At 31.5% G+C, this 18,777-nt stretch overlaps 1 protein-coding gene across 2 annotated transcripts in view; it reads left to right on the top strand.

Moving 5' to 3' along the window:
- The first annotated feature begins 2,503 nt into the window (after positions 1-2,503).
- LOC139523420 (centromere-associated protein E-like) overlaps positions 2,504-18,777 on the top strand; it is a 33,999-nt gene continuing 17,725 nt past the window's right edge. The window contains exons 1-17 of one of the 2 annotated variants that reach the window (XM_071317461.1): positions 2,504-2,651; positions 3,928-3,978; positions 5,213-5,307; positions 5,837-5,926; positions 6,551-6,669; positions 8,383-8,493; positions 9,003-9,087; positions 9,273-9,340; positions 9,759-9,812; positions 10,226-10,356; positions 10,897-11,029; positions 11,466-11,585; positions 12,294-12,455; positions 14,258-14,327; positions 15,156-15,263; positions 17,565-17,739; positions 18,093-18,207. In XM_071317461.1, the coding sequence (XP_071173562.1) occupies positions 3,932-3,978; positions 5,213-5,307; positions 5,837-5,926; positions 6,551-6,669; positions 8,383-8,493; positions 9,003-9,087; positions 9,273-9,340; positions 9,759-9,812; positions 10,226-10,356; positions 10,897-11,029; positions 11,466-11,585; positions 12,294-12,455; positions 14,258-14,327; positions 15,156-15,263; positions 17,565-17,739; positions 18,093-18,207 (1,683 nt within the window). In that variant the 5' untranslated portion in view covers positions 2,504-2,651; positions 3,928-3,931. Of the gene's footprint in view, positions 2,652-3,927; positions 3,979-5,212; positions 5,308-5,836; positions 5,927-6,550; positions 6,670-8,382; positions 8,494-9,002; positions 9,088-9,272; positions 9,341-9,758; positions 9,813-10,225; positions 10,357-10,896; positions 11,030-11,465; positions 11,586-12,293; positions 12,456-14,257; positions 14,328-15,152; positions 15,264-17,564; positions 17,740-18,092; positions 18,208-18,777 lie in introns of both variants that reach the window. The other variant, XM_071317453.1, reaches the window with a different exon arrangement.

Here is an 18,777-nt window from a genome sequence, read left to right on the forward strand (position 1 = left end):
AATAAGAAAATCTGTAGACTTCACTTCTATATATAAAAGTGAATTAATACTATTTTCGTCTTTGTGATCATTGAGTTTGGTGAATAACTCGCTATCTAGAAGCACTGGACATTGAAACCTGTCATTATATATGTAGGACTCAAATCTATGGCGGGTTCCAAATCTATGGCAGATTCCTTGCGGTCATAAAACTTTCGAGCATGATTTTTGTACTCAGACTCGAGAATCAACCAATCAAAATACTGGATTTGGTGTTTCGAGCATGATTTTTGTGCTCCAAGCACTGAGCAAAGTTTTATGACTTCAACATGGCAAATGTGACGTTACAAACGCCAAACAACTCAAATCTATGGTAGATTTTTGAATTGCGTCACAATTGAATAACGCCATATTACATCGTCGACCCGCAAACGTTGGCGGAACCCATAGATTTGAACACCATTCCAGATATAGGCATTTCCCTCGACAACAATTTGCGGATAGTCTCAAGGAAGATGTGACCTATTACTAGTAGTATTCGGAAGGCGGACGAAATGTGCTGTACAGGCCAAAGCCCGCGATGAACAACGGCACCGATTTTTTCATCGATTTTTTTTTAGAGAAAGGAGTTATTGAAAACATTTACTGTCTACGGCTGGCAAAGTTTATAAAGTGAAAGATAAAAAAACGGACATCAATTTGATTTAAATCGTCATTAAATAAAAAAAGATGCATTAACGAAGAAATAAATATTACTTGAAAATTGAAACTGATCATTTCTGTTTTATAAATAAAAATACCTTCTTGTTTGTTAAGGGACTTACTAGACTATAGTTGGTTTAATGAATGGGTTAAACAGGTACCATGCAAAGATTAGAAAATTTTTATTTTTACGGGGCACATCATTTCAATCTTGAAGTCTGTATTAAGGTATATGAATTTATCATTTACGTTTTATTTTTATCATCACGATTTGGTTGACCATTATTGAATGTGTATTTCACAATTGTTTATAGACATGCTTCCGTTGTCGTACATGTCCACTTGTTTAAGACAAATCATTGGTCGTATAGGTACTGCATTATTTTCCATTTGCACATCATTTGCAATAGATTTGGAAACCGTAAACATAAATCCGCCATAGATTAGGAAATTACAAAACTTGCCATATATTAGGATTATAAAAAATCTGCCATAGATTTGGGATGGCATGACGTCACATTTTCCATAGATTAGGAATCTGCCATAGATTTGGAACCCACCATAGATTTGAGTCCTACATATGTACAACAGATGAGTTGACTACATTTTAACAAAAAGTTTGACGGTCTTAATAATCCAAGAGCTATAATGTTAGTGGGGGTTAAGCTAGCTATAAAACCAGGTTAAACCACCCATTTTCTTCGGAAAATGCAGTTACCAAGTCAGGAGTATGGCAGTTGCCAAGGTCAACATGGGACAAAGGAATAATAAAGTCCAACTACTGGGGGCCGAACGGGACTCTTGTGGTTTTTCGAAATTCAATTTTTTACGGACAAAAGTGGTTTCGTTAAACAAAGTTTGTTACGCATATTACAAATTTAAATGTTGTCATACAAAATTGTCTTTCAGTGGACAAAAGTTACTTTTGTCATGACAAAGTTCATTTTTGGATTACAGACTTTACTTTTGTTACCTGATTTGAAAATTGGGCGACAGAAGTCAATTTTGTATGCAAATAAGTTTAGTTTGGATTCTGTGAACTAATTTGCATACAAAACTGAGATTTTGTCACACAATTCAATTTAATGTTTATTTTTACTTCTGTTTAAATACAAAATTGATTTTTTCTAACATAATTGAATTTTGTCTTCGCAATAGTGAATCTTGTTTTCACAAAATTGAATTTTGTCTTCACAAAATTGAATTTTGTTTGGATTTCCATATCAGGAAACAAACTGAGTCATTGTTTGTGCAAATAAGTTTATATTTGCATTCCTATTTGACAAAAATGAATTTTGTCATTACAAAATTGAATTTTTCATAAAACAAGTATGTATCACATAGTTTTGAAAGACAAAAATGATTTTGTTTTTACAGAATTGAATTTTGTGTACACAACTGATATGGATTTTGATTACAAAAAGTCCAATTCGGCGCCCTATACCAACAACCATGGTGGTTTACTTTAACTTAGGAAACTACCATTTGTTATTCATGAAGGGGGCTAGAATGAAAAAAAAAATAGTCCTGCATTTTATTGTAGTTGTAATCTCAGTCTTGCCTTTTTTTTTGCCAATTAAGTTGCTCATCCTGCCTTTTATTTTACCTCAGGCCAAGACCCTGTCCTGCCCTCTGTGTTTCAAATTTCTTCCTATTCCCCCCCCCCCCCCCATTAAAATCGAATGGTAGCTCCCTTATTGTTGCAACTAAAGAAAAAACTCTTATGGTCTCTTATGTCGTCATTGAAAAAATAAGAGCCATTCAATGATATTACAAGTACGGGTTGGTTACATTTCTGCTCCGATTTGATTTCTCTCGCACCGGATATGAAATTTTGACCAATGACATTCCGTGGATTCAACTTCGCCAAAGTTTGAACGAAGGAAAGCCGGGGGAAATATGAAATCTATCAAATAATAATAATATATTTTAGGCCTAAGACCTTTTTCTTACAAGGAAATTCAATCAGTGTAAGTAGATGGAGTAACTTATGGAAAACATGAAATTTGAACCCAACATCAGTAAATTTTACACTGTAAACACTGTTGTTTTTAAAAACTCCAAAAAGCAATATTCAAAATTATCAATGTTTACCCGATTTGGGAAAGTTTACTGCAATATTCTGGGAAATGTAAACGAATCCGTCAACCGGGACAGATTTCCAAATAGGGATAAGGTGTATTTTCAGAAGATATGGAAATGGATGTAGTCGCACTATCTGGGTGTAAATAAATACTAATAGTAATAGTAGACTTGTGGACTATGTATGGTTCTGGATAGTTTTATTATCTGTGAAGCATCAAAAGAAACCCTCTTATGACACAAAATCTACATACCTATAAACATTCCAATGTAACCGGAGAGCACGAATTTCATTACAAAATTGCTTGTCTCCACCGGGACCTCTGTGTTACAAGGCAGCGCGCTAACCGACTGAGCTAAAGAAGTACTTCCTTAGCTCAACTGCTTACGGCTGACTAAGTATCTACCATATGTTCTAAGGGAAGCAATCCCGTCACACTTCCCCCACCTCAAGAGTCATCATACCATTATGACTCTCACACAAACATACCCTAGCTAGAATTCCTCTCTAACTACCGTGGGTTTTTTAGTTGGGAGCCAATGTAACGGGAGAGCACGAATATCATGGTGGTGAAAAGATCCACCCAATAAAAACTCAACAGTGAAAACCATAAGTAGTAAAAAATTTTAGTACGGAAACACATCACACGAGGATACATGTAGATCGAAAATTAACTGACAACACCATGGCTAAAAAAGAAAAATGATAATCAGACAAATAATAGTATACAACATAGAAAACTAAAGACTAAGCAACACAAATCCCACCAAAAACTGGGGGTGATCTATTACAGATGTACGGTGTTCCAGAAGGGTAGGCAGATCCTGTGCCGCATATTGCACCCGTTGTGTTGCTCTTGTTATTATATTCACGTTAAACTGCACATTGCTAGAAAACACAAAAATATTTATGCTAATGTGTAAAACTATTGTCAAAATGTGTTGAGACACAGGCACTAGACGTTCTGTCAATAGTAAGAAAATATTGGCAATGGGAAGAAAATAGTGTCCATACATATAAAAAAGAGACATTGGGAGCCTTCTTTTTTTTATATATTATATGGACACTATTTTCTTCCCATTGCCAATATTTTATTACTATTGACAGAACATCTAGTGCCTGCGGTTGAGATTAAAACAACTTAACTTTTATTTTGTTTTCAGAAATATGGATAATATCAAAGTAGCCATTCGGGTACGACCCATAATAACAAGGTAATTTAATTATTGTATTCTACCCCCTAAAAAAAAAGAACAACACACTATGAAAATCTGACAGTTGATAAAGGGTTAACTTATTAGATGGATATATATAGAAATACATATATATATAACAAAAAAACTAGATGTGTGCTGATTATCTTGGTTTTGTATGGGATGTCAGAGTTCTTGAAATCTTTTCCCCCTGGTGGTCCTTGATGTGTTTTGGTAAAACAATGTATATCAGTGTCTATGTCTAAATCTAAAAAGAATATTCTCTCACCTTGCAAAAGCTGAAAAATGCACTAGTAAAATTTCACGAAACATTCAAGGAATATTTAAATTAGAAGTTGAAAGTATCCTGTTTCTTTGAACATAACAAATTTTTGTCAAGAGTTATAGGACTCTTAACTCAGATTTAGGAGCCTTTTCTAGAGGAGTATGCTGATTGCTCTGATTAATTTACTACAAACTTTGATTGTTGAATGTATGCTTTTTCCTAATTGAAAATAAATTAAAAAAATTGTTGCTTCAGGCTTATGGGCCATTCAAGTCAATTTACATTTTTCCATTAGGCCAAAAAAAAAAATATATCTGTTTACGGTTACCCGACCTACCCTATTTTTGAGCGCCAACCCTAAGTCATTTTATTTCCGTTGTAAAGTGAAAAATAAACTGAACTCGTGCCAAAAGTGAAGTTAGTGTTGCAATAATATAAATCTATTTAAATAAAATAAAATACCTTCTCTGACATTTCTCACTCTGAGTTAGTTAGTGACTGCTGTGGAAAGTAAACTTGGTATTGATAGTACAAAAATAAAACACAATAGACCTAATTACATTGTTCATACACTTTTATCCGGGTTTGGCTATTTTGTAACTATTTTACATGTCTGTTTGTCATTTGAATTAGTTTTGAAAATAATATTATCCAGCTACATGCATACATGTGTCAATGAAACAATGGCAATCGTATCCCTCAGAGCAATCTGCTCTTTGATTACCTACATTTAGAAATAAGGGTTTTTATGTACAGACATTAGTATATGATTCAGTTTGACAGATTTTTTTATTAGGGTGGATGAGCTTATTCATGATATACGACATATAACTGTTTAACAAATGTTTTAAGCAATACTGTATTACACATAAGACAAACAAAATAATGACCAGAGCCTTTTGATATGGCATTAAGATTATAAATCCAATATGTATTAAAAGTTTTACATTTTGTTTTCTTTCTCTTCAGGGAGCAAAAATTAGGATGTCATAGTAACTGGATGATAAAAAATAATACAATGGCCCCTATGGAAAATGGCAGAGTCGGCACTCCTTATGCCTTTGGTATGTATAATATTATTACTTATAGTTTGTTATTAAAACCTCTATTTTATGAATTGTACTGTAATTTATGATATTTCTTAGAATAGACCAGAATTGAAAGATGTGCATTCGTGACATTAACATCATGAACATGGCTCATTTAAAAAGTAGAGATTATATTAAAACATTATCTCCCTTACATTTTAAATTTAAAGATCTTTTAGAGTTTGGTGGCAATCTTATTAAAGCAGTGAAATTTAAAGATCTCTTAGAGTTTGGTTGCAATCTTATTAAAGCAGTGAAATTTAAAGAAACATTGTGTTATTTGCATGAACCCAGATTAAAAAGATGACCATGAACCCAGATTAAAAAGATGACATTTGTTACTGCTGAAAAAAAAGTCTTTTGTGAAAATGAAGTTCACATGCATCTTACTTTCATATTCGTTTATGTTCTTTTATCAAAAAAAAGTGGAAGCTACTTTGTCTCATAGCTAATTTTTTTATATATACTCGTGTATTTATAAATGAAAATATTTTCATATTTGCAGATAGAATATTTGACCAAGACAAAACAACTATGGATATTTTTGAAGAGATATGCAAACCTGTTATTACAGGGGCTGTTAGGGGGTTTCATGGTAAGTTGATATAACTAATTAAGCATTAATATATTGAGTACTAAATAAAAAATCATTTTTAATCTGTTAACATTAAATTCTTCACTCTTGCATGTGGGAAAAAGGTTCAATCTGCATCTAGGTTAAATAAAAGACTAAAATAAATGGTTTAGCAGCTACAATCATATACAGTGTTCTCCCCATATATTTCATTTAGCATCATGGTAAACAGGGAAAATTGAAATGCCATCTTGTTTCTAAAAATTATAGCATCACATCCATAACATAAACTATAAGAAAACCACTTCAGATAGCATCACATCACTATGATGCTAAAAGGCCCTGAGGAGAACACTGCATATATATACATTAAGTTTGCAGCTTGTTTTAAACAACTAGCAATCAATAAATACATTTAGAAAATAACCTAAATAACTCCCTTTACAGACTAGCATTTTCACTTCTTCAAAAAAGTGTTGATGTTTTTCATACATTGTATCTACAACCATGACAACATTCTTTTTAAAATAATGCATACAGAGAATTATTGTTTTATAAATTTTGAATAGTATTACATGTATTAGTAGCTTTTATATTGCCTTAAACTAAAGTTATATTTAGCAATATTCTATTTTATGTCTGTAGGTACTATATTTGCATATGGACAAAGCTCTTCTGGGAAAACTTTTACTATGTCTGGATCAGCAATGCAACCTGGAATAATCTCCTTATCTGTTGAAGAAATATTTAAACAGATGAAAAATGTAAGTAAGATGGGATTAACCATTGTTTGTCATTCTATCTTTGATTTGATTGGCAGTGTTCCTCACCTCCAATTGTAGTTCATTCAAAATTGGAACCAATGGCAATGTGTTTCTTCCAATCAAACTGTTCATCTGGTCAGAAATTTCCCAAACTGAAGTAAAATACCAGAACCAAGTCATCAGTGTTAAAAGTGCAATTTGAAAAATAAAAGCCTACCTACAATCGTATTAGATTTAAATTTCATAGTTGCGATCATGCTGCTTATAATTTCTATACATACCTTTTGATTGGTGTATAATATCCAAAATTAAGTTTTCATACTATTTCTTTTTAAAATTTCATCTATATTTAAGAGAATCGTACACAAATATAAATTAAAATAGGGGGCATTCAGAAAAAATATGCACAAAGTTACAAAATGTCAGTAAGTTTTCATGGGAGATAATCCCCTATTAAATATAATATTTTCTGTCTGTCTTATCTCCCTTTGAAATGCAGGATATCCTATTGAAACATATTCTTGTTATCAAAAGATTTACAATATACAGTGAATGTATATTTCACAACACAATGTTTAAATAAAGCAATCAACAGTGAATAAGAAATCTTTTTTCTTGGTAACAATCCTTCACTGGTGAATTTAATTAGTTGGAAATGTTTGCATCATCCATATTGCTAGTTGAAATGCTAGGTACTGTTATTATATTCAGATATCTAGATATAATACATAGTGTTGATAGTTTATGTCTTAAATTAATAATGGAACCTACTGTTATGGGAAGTTATCTGTTTTTTATTAACCGGATTTTTGTGACAAAAATGTCGGTTATTGATTTGAGGATGTACAGCGGGCAGTCGGGCAGTCGAGTGGACGGCAAACAAATGTTGTCCGTGCATTTACTCATGAACCGTTCATCCAAAGCTTTTAAAATTTTAATATGTTTTTACTGACAAAAAAATGAAGGTCAAGTTCAAGAATGACAATTTTGACTTTTACCGTTCAGGAGTTATGGTTCTTGAAAGATTGAAAAATGGTGTTTCCAATCGTGTCCGTGCATTTACGCATGTACTGTTTAACCAAAGCTTCCCAAATTTTAATATGTTGTTACTGATGAAAAAATGGAGGTCAAGTTCAAGAATGACGATTTTGACTTTTACTGTTCAGGAGTTATGGTTCTTGAAAGATTGATAAATGTCGTTTCCAGTCATGTCCGTGCATTTACTCATGAACTGTTCAACCAAAGCTTTTCAAATTTTAATATGTTGTTACTGATGACAAAATGGAGGTCAAGTTTAATAATGTCGATTTTGACTTTTACTGTTCAGGAGTTATGGTTCTTGATGAAAGATAAAAAAAATGGCGTTTCCATTCACATTGTTGCATTTACTCATGAACCATTCAACCTGAGCTCTTTCAAATTTTAATATGTTGATACTGATGACAAAATGCAGGTCAAATTTGATATTGACGATTTTCACTTTCACCGTTCATCAGTTATGTTTCTTGTGATATTGCCAGGACACAAATAAATGTTAATAAATCCGGTTTGTTGTTGTGACAGCCTCTTGTTTAGTTTTATATTTTGACCTATTAATGTCTGTTCAGATTTAAATTTAGTTTTTTTTGTCCTGTAAATAATCTGTCTCACTACTATTAACTTTATATTTTTAATATTTTCATATTTTAAAATCATAAGATGTTTTTTTTTCAGACGCCAGACAAAGAATTTCTGTTGAGAATATCGTACATGGAGATTTACAATGAGAAAGTGTCAGATCTCTTGTCAACAGAAGACAAGCCCATTAGAATACAAGAGGACACAGTAAGGGCTATGATAATAGAGAAACAATTCATATTCACTGTATTTCAAATAGCTGTTGTGTTCTTTTTACTCATGAAATAAAGATAGTGCATATTATAATGTCAGAAAAATCTAATTTACATCAGTATGTTCAGAAATCTTAATTTATATAAACTTTATAAAAGTTATTTATATTACATTTTCTTAATGTCTATTGTTTATTTGTCTTGGTTATTGGTCATCAATTCTATGATCCGTGCCATCTGAATATTCTGCTTAATCTCTGTAACATTTCCAGATCTTCAAAATTAGAATTTTCTGTATTTTTTTTTCAATTGCCTTAGAATGAAGATACAACATATTTTGTGTTTAAATATTTACTGGCATCATTTTGTTAATTGACTGAATAGGGCTTAAATTTTGCATTTTCTGTAAACCTTTTGAAGAGTTTATATCTGTAAAATGTAAGAAAACAACAGTAGTACATGGTTCTATGGGACTTAATGAATTATTCCAATTTTTTTTAACAGGATAGGAACATACAGCTAACAGGAGTGTCAGAAGAACTGGTTATGTCTAAAGCTGATGTAATCACATATATGGATGTAGGAAACGGTATGTAAATTGTGGATTTTTTCAGGGTTGAATAGCAATGTATAGCATTACATTGTACATATCTTTGTTATTTGAACATACAACAAAATCTCAGTAGTATATAACAAGTGAGGATACACCTGGTTATAATCAGGCTTTACTGTGTTGATTTATTTTTTTAGTACAAGGAAATATTTATTTTTTAGAGAGAAAGCACATGGCAGAGACAAAACAAAATGACAGAAGTTCAAGGTCACACTGTATTATGAGAATGGTAAGAATATTTTACAGTGAATTTTGAACACCTGTTTTGTAATTAAGACGTATATAAGATAATACGGATTGAGTAGTAATAAAGAAAATTATTGGAATGCTGAAGGGACACATAGCAATCACTTTTGTTGTGTTACATCATCTTGCTTCATGTAGTTTCTGTCATATTTTGTTAATCTGAAACTGCTTAAACCTGGTTTTACAGAATTCAATCAAACTTGAACTGATTTTGCTTATGAATTCTTCCAAACATTCATAGATTTTTTGCATTACATTAAATTTGCACCTAGCATTTTGATTTTTTATCTGATTGATTTCATTAGATGACTCCCATATTTTATATATAATTAAAGAGTATTGACACTTGGTTGTTTGAAAACTTGTAAATTATGTTATAATACCGACATTGTTTTAAACAGATCATAGAAAGCAGAGAAACAGGAGATGAAGAGGCAGTCATGGTTTCACATCTTGTAAGTATAAATAAATATCCATATAAAATTGTTATTTGTTAATACAAATGTAGTATACTTTTGGTCCACCTGAGAGAGATTTATTCACCGTTTTACCTGGTTAAGAAAATATGATGTTGCAAAAAAAATATAATGTCAAGGACTCAAGGCTACATATTTTTTGAACCATCGCTTGATTTTTTACTGTAATTTTTTTTATAGACAACAAATAATTTGAATTGTACAAAAGTGTGGTACCTTGAACTTGACTTGAAAGGAAACACTCATTGGAGAAGACGTTACTTAGTTGTAAAACTTGTGTCTGATCCATTTGTCATTTTAAACAATGAAATATGTTTAAACTAAACTCATTAGAGTTAATATTTGACTGTCTTTATCAGATTTTATAACATGGACACACTGTTATATTACAGAATTTTGTGGACCTGGCAGGATCAGAGAAAGCACATGAGAATAGTGGTGACAGATACAAAGAAGGATGTGCCATTAACAAAAGCTTATTTATGCTGGGGACTGTCATCAGTAAACTCAGTGATGGTGTTGGGTATGACAATTATCTTGGAATTTGATATCTTTTAGATTAAACAATATGTACTGTATGAAAACCAAGCATACATTCATACAACCTTATTTGACTTTTTAGGATTATTTTTTTTCATACCAACTTTATGCATTGTATCACACCAAGTATGTATTTAAGACAATTTTACTTTACCTTAAAAAAGAAGATTATCGGATTGTTAGTGCGGCTATGCTTATAAGAAAACCTTTTTAACAATATAATATTAGCAAAACATTTCTATCTGAGTTGTAGTTTGAGGTCATTTCTTCAAACTATTTAACTGGAGAAATATTTTAGAACATTATTTGAAAACTACAAAATTATTACTTGAAACAATTGATAAAGGGTTCTCTCAAAAATAACCATTTATCTGACAAAGGACATTGTAATGATTTTAATTATCAAAAATTAAACCTTAAGTTACAATGTTGGGTACAAATTTTGTAGAAATATAAAAAACATGTAAGATATAAAGTAAAGAAGACAAATATTGAAATATTCACACCCTGTTGTCTTTTTCAGTCATCAGCATATAGGGTATAGAGATTCCAAGTTGACCAGAATTTTACAGAATGCACTCGGTGGAAACTCAAAAACTGCTATTATAGCTACAATAACTCCAGCTTCTATAGAAGAGTCGCACAGTACTTTGAGGGTAAGAAAGAACAGATTATATTAAAAAGAAATGCTTTTTTAGAATATATTTTGTTAGGTATGAGATATGTGTACACTAAATAGGATTTAAAAATTAATGTTTATTGGATATTTTACCATTTAAATGAGAAAAAGGCTTACTCATGGTAAAATAAATTTGACTGTTTCTTGAATGACTTCGATTGTAATAGAGGTAAATGTCAGATTCACATAAAAACATTTTTTCCAAATTGAGTAGCTTCACAAAGAATCTTGACACTCTAAAGATATTTTTAGGTTACGATGTATATATATTTGATGATCAAGAATTATTATGATATCCTTAAAATTGCAATAGAATAATTTGCTGTTTATAGGTGAAGCATTGTGAACAACTGCCAATTTGTGTATAAATTATGACACAAATTTAATTATGTAATTGTTGATGACTTTTCTAGTTTGCATCACGTGCCAAGACAATTAAAAATCAACCTCACACAAATGAAGTGTTGTCTGATGCTGCTTTGTTGAAGAGGAGTCAGAAAGAAATAAAGAAACTACAACAACAGATTGATGAGGTAAATCTATTTTACTTCAGGTCCACTTTTGTTCTGTTATTTTCTTGGTTTATATAAAGAGGGAACACATTTCTTTTTAAAGTAAAATGTACAACGAGTATAATGTATTCAATGCATATTTATAATGAGAAGAAAGTAGTCAATGATTCTATATTTACAAAATGAAATTTATCCAATGTGATAAATATTTTCAATGCAGATGATGTGAGTGAATGTCTTCATATTCATAAAAATGATACCTATGTTGAAATAAGAAATGGTTTAAAAAGTTCCTTTATTTAACCCCAACAGCTTGTTTGCACACAATTATAAAACATACACAGTATTTGTTAAAATTTGTTGTATTTACATCCTTAAAACTTCTAAAATTATACTGGTTAAACTCTTCTAGTGTCTGTTCCTGTGTTCATTAAACTCCATATGTAAAAAAGAATGTGTCGATTCACCAAGTGTAGCATACTGACCACTACAAGTGTTTCTTATTCTTAAAATAACTTCTTGGCTGGTACTGCCTAATCCATTAACATGATATAGCTGTACTTTGAATACACATAAGTCACTGTTGAATTTGTTATCAGTATTGAGTTTTGATTGTTAGTTAAATTGCTTTATCACACGTTTTGTTCAAATTTTACATTTGATACTTTATGTCTTGAAACAATTCCACTTTAAATATTGTTTGTTAAACAGAAGTTGTATATTTTGCAGCTATCAAAATTGAAGAGTGTAGATGTGTTGATGGAGAAAGAAGAGATAGAGAAGAAATTAGAAGATAAAATGAATACAGAACATCAATATATGGAAACTATTAATAAGTTAAAACAGTTTATCATCAAAGGATCAGATGAGGAGGAAGAATCAAATTTCAAGGTACATATATACACTCAATTACAGGCTCCTGACTTAGAACAGACACATAATGTGGATTCATTTATTTTCGTGTATAACAGAAAACTTGCATGTTTGTTGATATTTAATTCTGTGGTTTTGTCGAAGTCTGCATACATGCCCATAGAAAATCTGTTATTCGTTGAACATTTAATTTTGTTGTTCACCTGTACCCATGAAAGCAACGAATAATAATGAATCCACAGTATAGAATGTGACAGGGTTAAACATGTTAGAGGGGGTTCAACCCTCTCCTATTCCTGAGAATGTGGCAGGGTTAAACATGTTAGAAGGGGTTCAACCCTCTCCTATTCCTGATAATGTGGCAGGGTTAAACATGTTAGAGGGGGTTCAACCCTCTCCTATTCCTGAGAATGTGGCAGGGTTAAACATGTTAGAGGGGGTTCAACCCTCTCCTATTCCTGAGAATGTGGCAGGGTTAAACATGTTAGAGGGGGGGTTCAACCCTCTCCTATTCCTGAGAATGTGGCAGGGTTAAACATGTTAGAGGGGGTTCAACCCTCTCCTATTCCTGAGAATGTGGCAGGGTTAAACATGTTAGAGGGGGTTCAACCCTCTCCTATTCCTGAGACAGTAGTGTTACAGTACAACATTAGAACAAACTACAGAAATCAATTGAAAAATGTTTAACTTATCAGATGGATACAAGTAGAAATACATATAACAAAAACACAGAGAGAAAGTGGCTGGGTACTTGTACATCCCAACAACAAAAAGACGCTTTAAGTAAATATCTTATATTATACTGCAATCAGCTATTTTACTATACAGATAAAGCTATATGTATAAACGTTAGCTTTATACGTCAATGACCCCAACTAACCTATAAGCCCCACCTACTAACAGGAACTACTGTATTTCATCAACAACGTCACGTCACAACCATGACAACGTGTAGTAACAATGGTCAAACTTTTATGTATTTAAACTTGTTATATCTCCAAATTGTTAATTTATATACCATGTGTATCAAATGTTATTAATTAAGTTCATTTTCCCTTTCTTATTTCTTAAAATTTCAATGTCTTACCGCCTGGACTACGCTCATAGGGAAATACCCCAAAATGGTACCCCCAAGAGGGAAATTCCAAAACACTTTTTTTTAACAATATTTGTTAAATATTTTTTATTTTTTTTAATTTTTTATCGATTTCAGTATAAAAACAATATATGTATAGTGTCTTGAAATATGAAATTTATTTGTATTCGGCACGAAACAGGAAAATGCTCGGTAGAACCACGCATTTTTCCCCGTTTCTAAGCCTCATATAAATAAATTTCATATTTCAAGACACTATACGTATATTGTGTAAGAGTACTGGCAGTTACTGACAGATAGTTAAAAGGCAATAACAACTGATAAAAAAATCATGCATCTCAGACTAATTAGCATTCTTGTTGTGCAATTTGATGTCTGACATATTTGATAGAATCAGGATGAATTCAAGCTTTACACATTGATAACTGAAATGTTGTAAGGGATGACCTGTCAATGTGGGTTATTTATTTATATATGATAATTTCCCGAAATCTTTTTTATTCATCAGATGAAGATATTTACAAAAAATGATCCAAATAAACCAGAGAACGAATTTTTTTTAAAATCATGGCCATATATGGTGTTGATTTATGTATTTTATGTTCACAAAATAGTCTGTTTTTGTTTTTTTATAGTTTCTTACATCAGGGTATTTCTACCTTGAACAAACATTATATTATTTTTTATGCTTTATTTTAACCTCATTTATATTGTTATTTTTCAGAAAATGAAAAGAAGACGAGAAACCTGGTGTCCTGGAAAAGCAAAAGGATCTGCGCTAGATTTACCTGGAGGTAATTTATTGCTTTTGATAAACTTTGGTTACTCATAGTTTACCTACATAACGAACGATATTATTTCTTCACCATCATTATAAACAACAAGACCTAAGATTTGCAATTAACATATCTACATAGGTCAAAGATCAGTATATTAACTAATCTACATAAGTCAAAGATCAGTATATTAACTAATCTACATAGGTCAAAGATCAGTATATTAACTTATCTACATAGGTCAAAGATCAGTATATTAACTAATCTACATAGGTCAAAGATCAGTATATTAACTAATCAACATAGGTCAAAGATCAGTATATTAACTAATCTACATAGGTCAAAGATCAGTATATTAACTAATCTACATAGGTCAAAGATCAGTATATTAATTAATCTACATAGGTCAAAGATCAGTATATTAACTAATCTACATAGGTCAAAGATCAGTATATTAACTTATCTACATAGGTCTAAGATCAGTATATTAACTTATCTACATAGGTCAAAGATCAGTATATTAACTAATCAACATAGGTCAAAGATCAGTATATTAACTAATCTACATAGGTCAAAGATCAGTATATTAATTAATCTACATAGGTCAAAGATCAGTATATTAACTAATCTACATAGGTCAAAGATCAGTATATTAACTTATCTACATAGGTCTAAGATCAGAATGAGTATGTATTTGTTGTTATCCAAAACTATTTAATCAAAGTAAAAAAATGTTTTTCATCTTCACTAGTCCAAGTGTTTGGTTTTTTGCTATTTTTCTCCATTTTTGTGTTTTCACATGTACTTTAAACATGTATGATTCTGTACATTATTCTGTTTCAGCAGGTAAATTTGCACGTGATTTGAATGGTCAAAGAATAGATGTAGAATTTCAAAGATCAGCTATTCCAAAGTCCTTTGTCACATCTAGGAGAGATGAGACTGATACTCCAGGTAATTGATTCATTCTATTAAAGAATGCTATAGACCTTAATCTACAATTCACCCATGCTCAGAGAAAGGGGTGTATACTGGTTCATCTGTCAATGAAAAAAGTAAAATCACAAAAATACTGAACTGAGGAAAATTCAATCGTAAAGTCCCTAATCAAATGGCAAAATCAAATAACAAAACACATCAAACGAATGGACAACAACTGTCATATCCCTGACTTGGTACAGGCATTTTCAAATGTAGAAAATGGTGGATTGAACCTGGTTTTATAGCGCTAAACCTCTCACTTGTTTGACAGTCACATCAAATTCCGTTATATTTACAACGATGCGTGAACAAAACAGACATAATAAATAAAAGCCAAAATATGGGTACAGCAGTCATCACTGTGCTGCAATCTCAAAACAAACAATCTTTTACATAAAAGCATAAAAAGCATCTATCAAATTAAAAAACACATTCATTGCTTCGTGTGTCTGACGTCAGAAAATGTAAACGTCACAAAGAAAGAAATTTTGTCATACAGAAAGCACTGTATAAAAGTTTATGACATTTTACAAGACATACATGATCCAGCACTTGATTCAGACAAGATTACAGCATACTACACTTGTTGTTGTATCTTTCAGAAGGTTAAGATTTACATATAATTTTATTAAAAAATAATTATAATTTCACATTGGGAATGGTGGTATACAGGTTTAAAAATCAAAAGCTATGTTAGAATTAATTTCAGAAAAAGACAGAGATTTAAAATTGTCCAGAAGTTCTTTAGAATTTTTAAGAATCCACATATTGTTTATACCATTACGCGAGTAAAATAATTTTGTTGTATGTCCTTCAAAGTATTTTTAACCGGATTTTTGTGACAAAAATGTCGGTTATTGATTTGGGGATGTAGGGCGGTCGGGCTGTCGGGCGGGCGGGCGGCAATCAAATGTTGTCCGTGCATTAACTCATGAACCGTTCAACCAAAGCTTTTAAAATTTTAATATGTTATTCCTGACAACTATACGAAGGTCAAGTTCAATAATGGCGATTTTGACTTTTACCGTTCAGGAGTTATGGTTCTTGAAAGATTGAAAAATGGAGTTGTCCGTGCATTTACGCATGAACTGTTCTACCAAAGCTTCCCAAATTTTTATATGTTGTTACTAATGAAAGAATGGAGGTCAAGTTCAATAATGACGAATTTGACTTTTACCGTTCAGGAGTTATGGTTCTTGAAAGATTGAAAAATTGAGTTTCCAGTCGTGTCCGCGCATTTATGCATGAACTGTTCTACCAAAGCTTCAGAAATTTTAATATGCTGTTACTGATGACAAAATGGAGGTCAAGTTCAATAATGACGATTTTGACTTTTACCGTTCAGGAGTTATGGTTCTTGAAAGATTGAAAAATGGTTTTTCCCGTCGTGTCCGTGCATTTTCGCATGAACCATTCAACCAAAGCTTTTGAAATTTTAATATGTTGTTACTGATGACAAAATAGAGGTCAAGTTCAATAATGACGATTTTGACTTTTACCGTTCAGGAGCTATGGTTCTTGAAAGATCTAAAAATGGCGTTTCCATTCAGGTTGTTGCATTTACTCATGAACCATTCAATCTAAGCTTTTCAAATTTTAATATGTTGATACTGATGAAAAAATGGAGGTCAAATTTGATATTGACGATTTTCACTTTCACCATTCATCAGTAATGGTTCTTGTGATATTGCCAGGACACAAATAAATGTTAATAAATCCGGTTTGCTGTCGTTGTGACAGCCTCTTGTCAAATTTATAATAGAACAATAACATAATGACATATAATTGAACAATAACATAACAAAGGATCTTTTAAAGTACAGAGTAATGTTATAAGAACAAGGTCTTGGTACCTTCGGATGAACTTTTACACAATTGAAATAATTGACACAATTTTCTGCATGAACTACAAAATACCACTTTGAAATCTCGTTTCAAGCTTTGTGACGACTGTTTCATATATTTTATACCTCACTTTATGTTACAGCAGTCTGTACCAAAATCTTTTTCAACTACTAGTCAGAAAAATGATATTTCAATATTTTTTTGGTGAAATCAAAAAGAAGTTTTGAATATATTTACTAGTCTGAATGTCATTTTACTAATCTGGGGCATTGGACTTGTGGTTAATGGTGCAGACTATTACAACATTGCAATCAATGAAAAGTCATGAGTCTAATTAAAGCTCAAAACAGTCGATGTTAGCAAAGTAATCATTGTTAAAACCAGGAATCACAAAGTTGTTTATTTACACTTTACAAATTTACTTTTCAGATATTTCTGAGATGCAGAGTTTATCTGACCTCTCTCTACCAAAAGATGATTCTCTTTTCATGGAATTTCCACCAAAGTTTGATGCCTTACCGAAACCATCACGACATGTTAGTTTCAAATCACCAGAAGCAGGTGACAGCCCACCATTTTTACAATCCAAAGAGTTCATACAGTTGTAAGTTTATCAGATCAAGCTAAATAACCTTAATATATACACTTTTAGAGATAAAACCAATTAGATAAGTTTCTTATCTTTTAAAATGTATTTGATAATGTTGATTAAAGTAATAAATTAATCTTTTTTCACTTAGAATTGCCATCTCTGAAAAAAACCTGTATATAAAAGTTGTAGAAAGTGTAACAAAAATTATATAAACATAAAGACAACATCATGCTGAAAAACTTTCATTCATCACTATAACTAAAAAGATTTAGACAAACAAGTTCATTGTGACCCCTGATATTTTTGTTCCACATGTAAATGGAAATGTTCACCAAATACCATTACAGAATTTTTTTGTATTTTAGACAAGATGATTATGAAAACTTACTGAATCTGTATGAGGATAAATGTAAACAGTCAGAACAAGACCATTCTTACCTCATCCATGAACTTGACTTTGTTAAAGAAGAACTAGAAAAGGTACTTTACATTTGTAAGATGGGCTTTTTGTTAACCTTGCAAACATTTTTAGGGTGCAATTAGTTGCCACTTTGTCCATCTGTCTATCCACAACTAATTACTGAATGATGTTTCCTTGGAGTTTAATGCCAACTTTCAATTTCTTGGAGTTTCCCGTACATTTCCTATGTAACAACAGATAGAACCGATTGTTTAATGCCTAATTTATGCCAATTGACCTTAGGTCAACCGGGTTACTCATTAAAAAAACCCACTCTAGATTGGTCTGTAACTCTGCAATATGACCATGATCACTTAACATGAAAAGCAGGTCAAGTTTGAATGTTACCAAATATATCTTCCAAAGTTCGGCTATTTGACTTGTCTCAAAATGTTTCTTGACAACCGTTTTTAAATACTGCTATGAAAAAATATAAGATTTCCAAAATGTCTGTTTATATGATATAAGATTGTTTGTTGGCTATTATAAAGTACACAACCATATTTAATGGTTTGGAATTGGTTTTGTTGTATAAAGAAACTAACAGAGGTTAATGTTTACAACAACCTAAAAATAACTCTTTGTATAAA

The sequence above is a fragment of the Mytilus edulis genome, chromosome 1, assembly GCF_963676685.1.
Source record: "Mytilus edulis chromosome 1, xbMytEdul2.2, whole genome shotgun sequence".
NCBI lineage: Eukaryota > Metazoa > Mollusca > Bivalvia > Mytilida > Mytilidae > Mytilus > Mytilus edulis.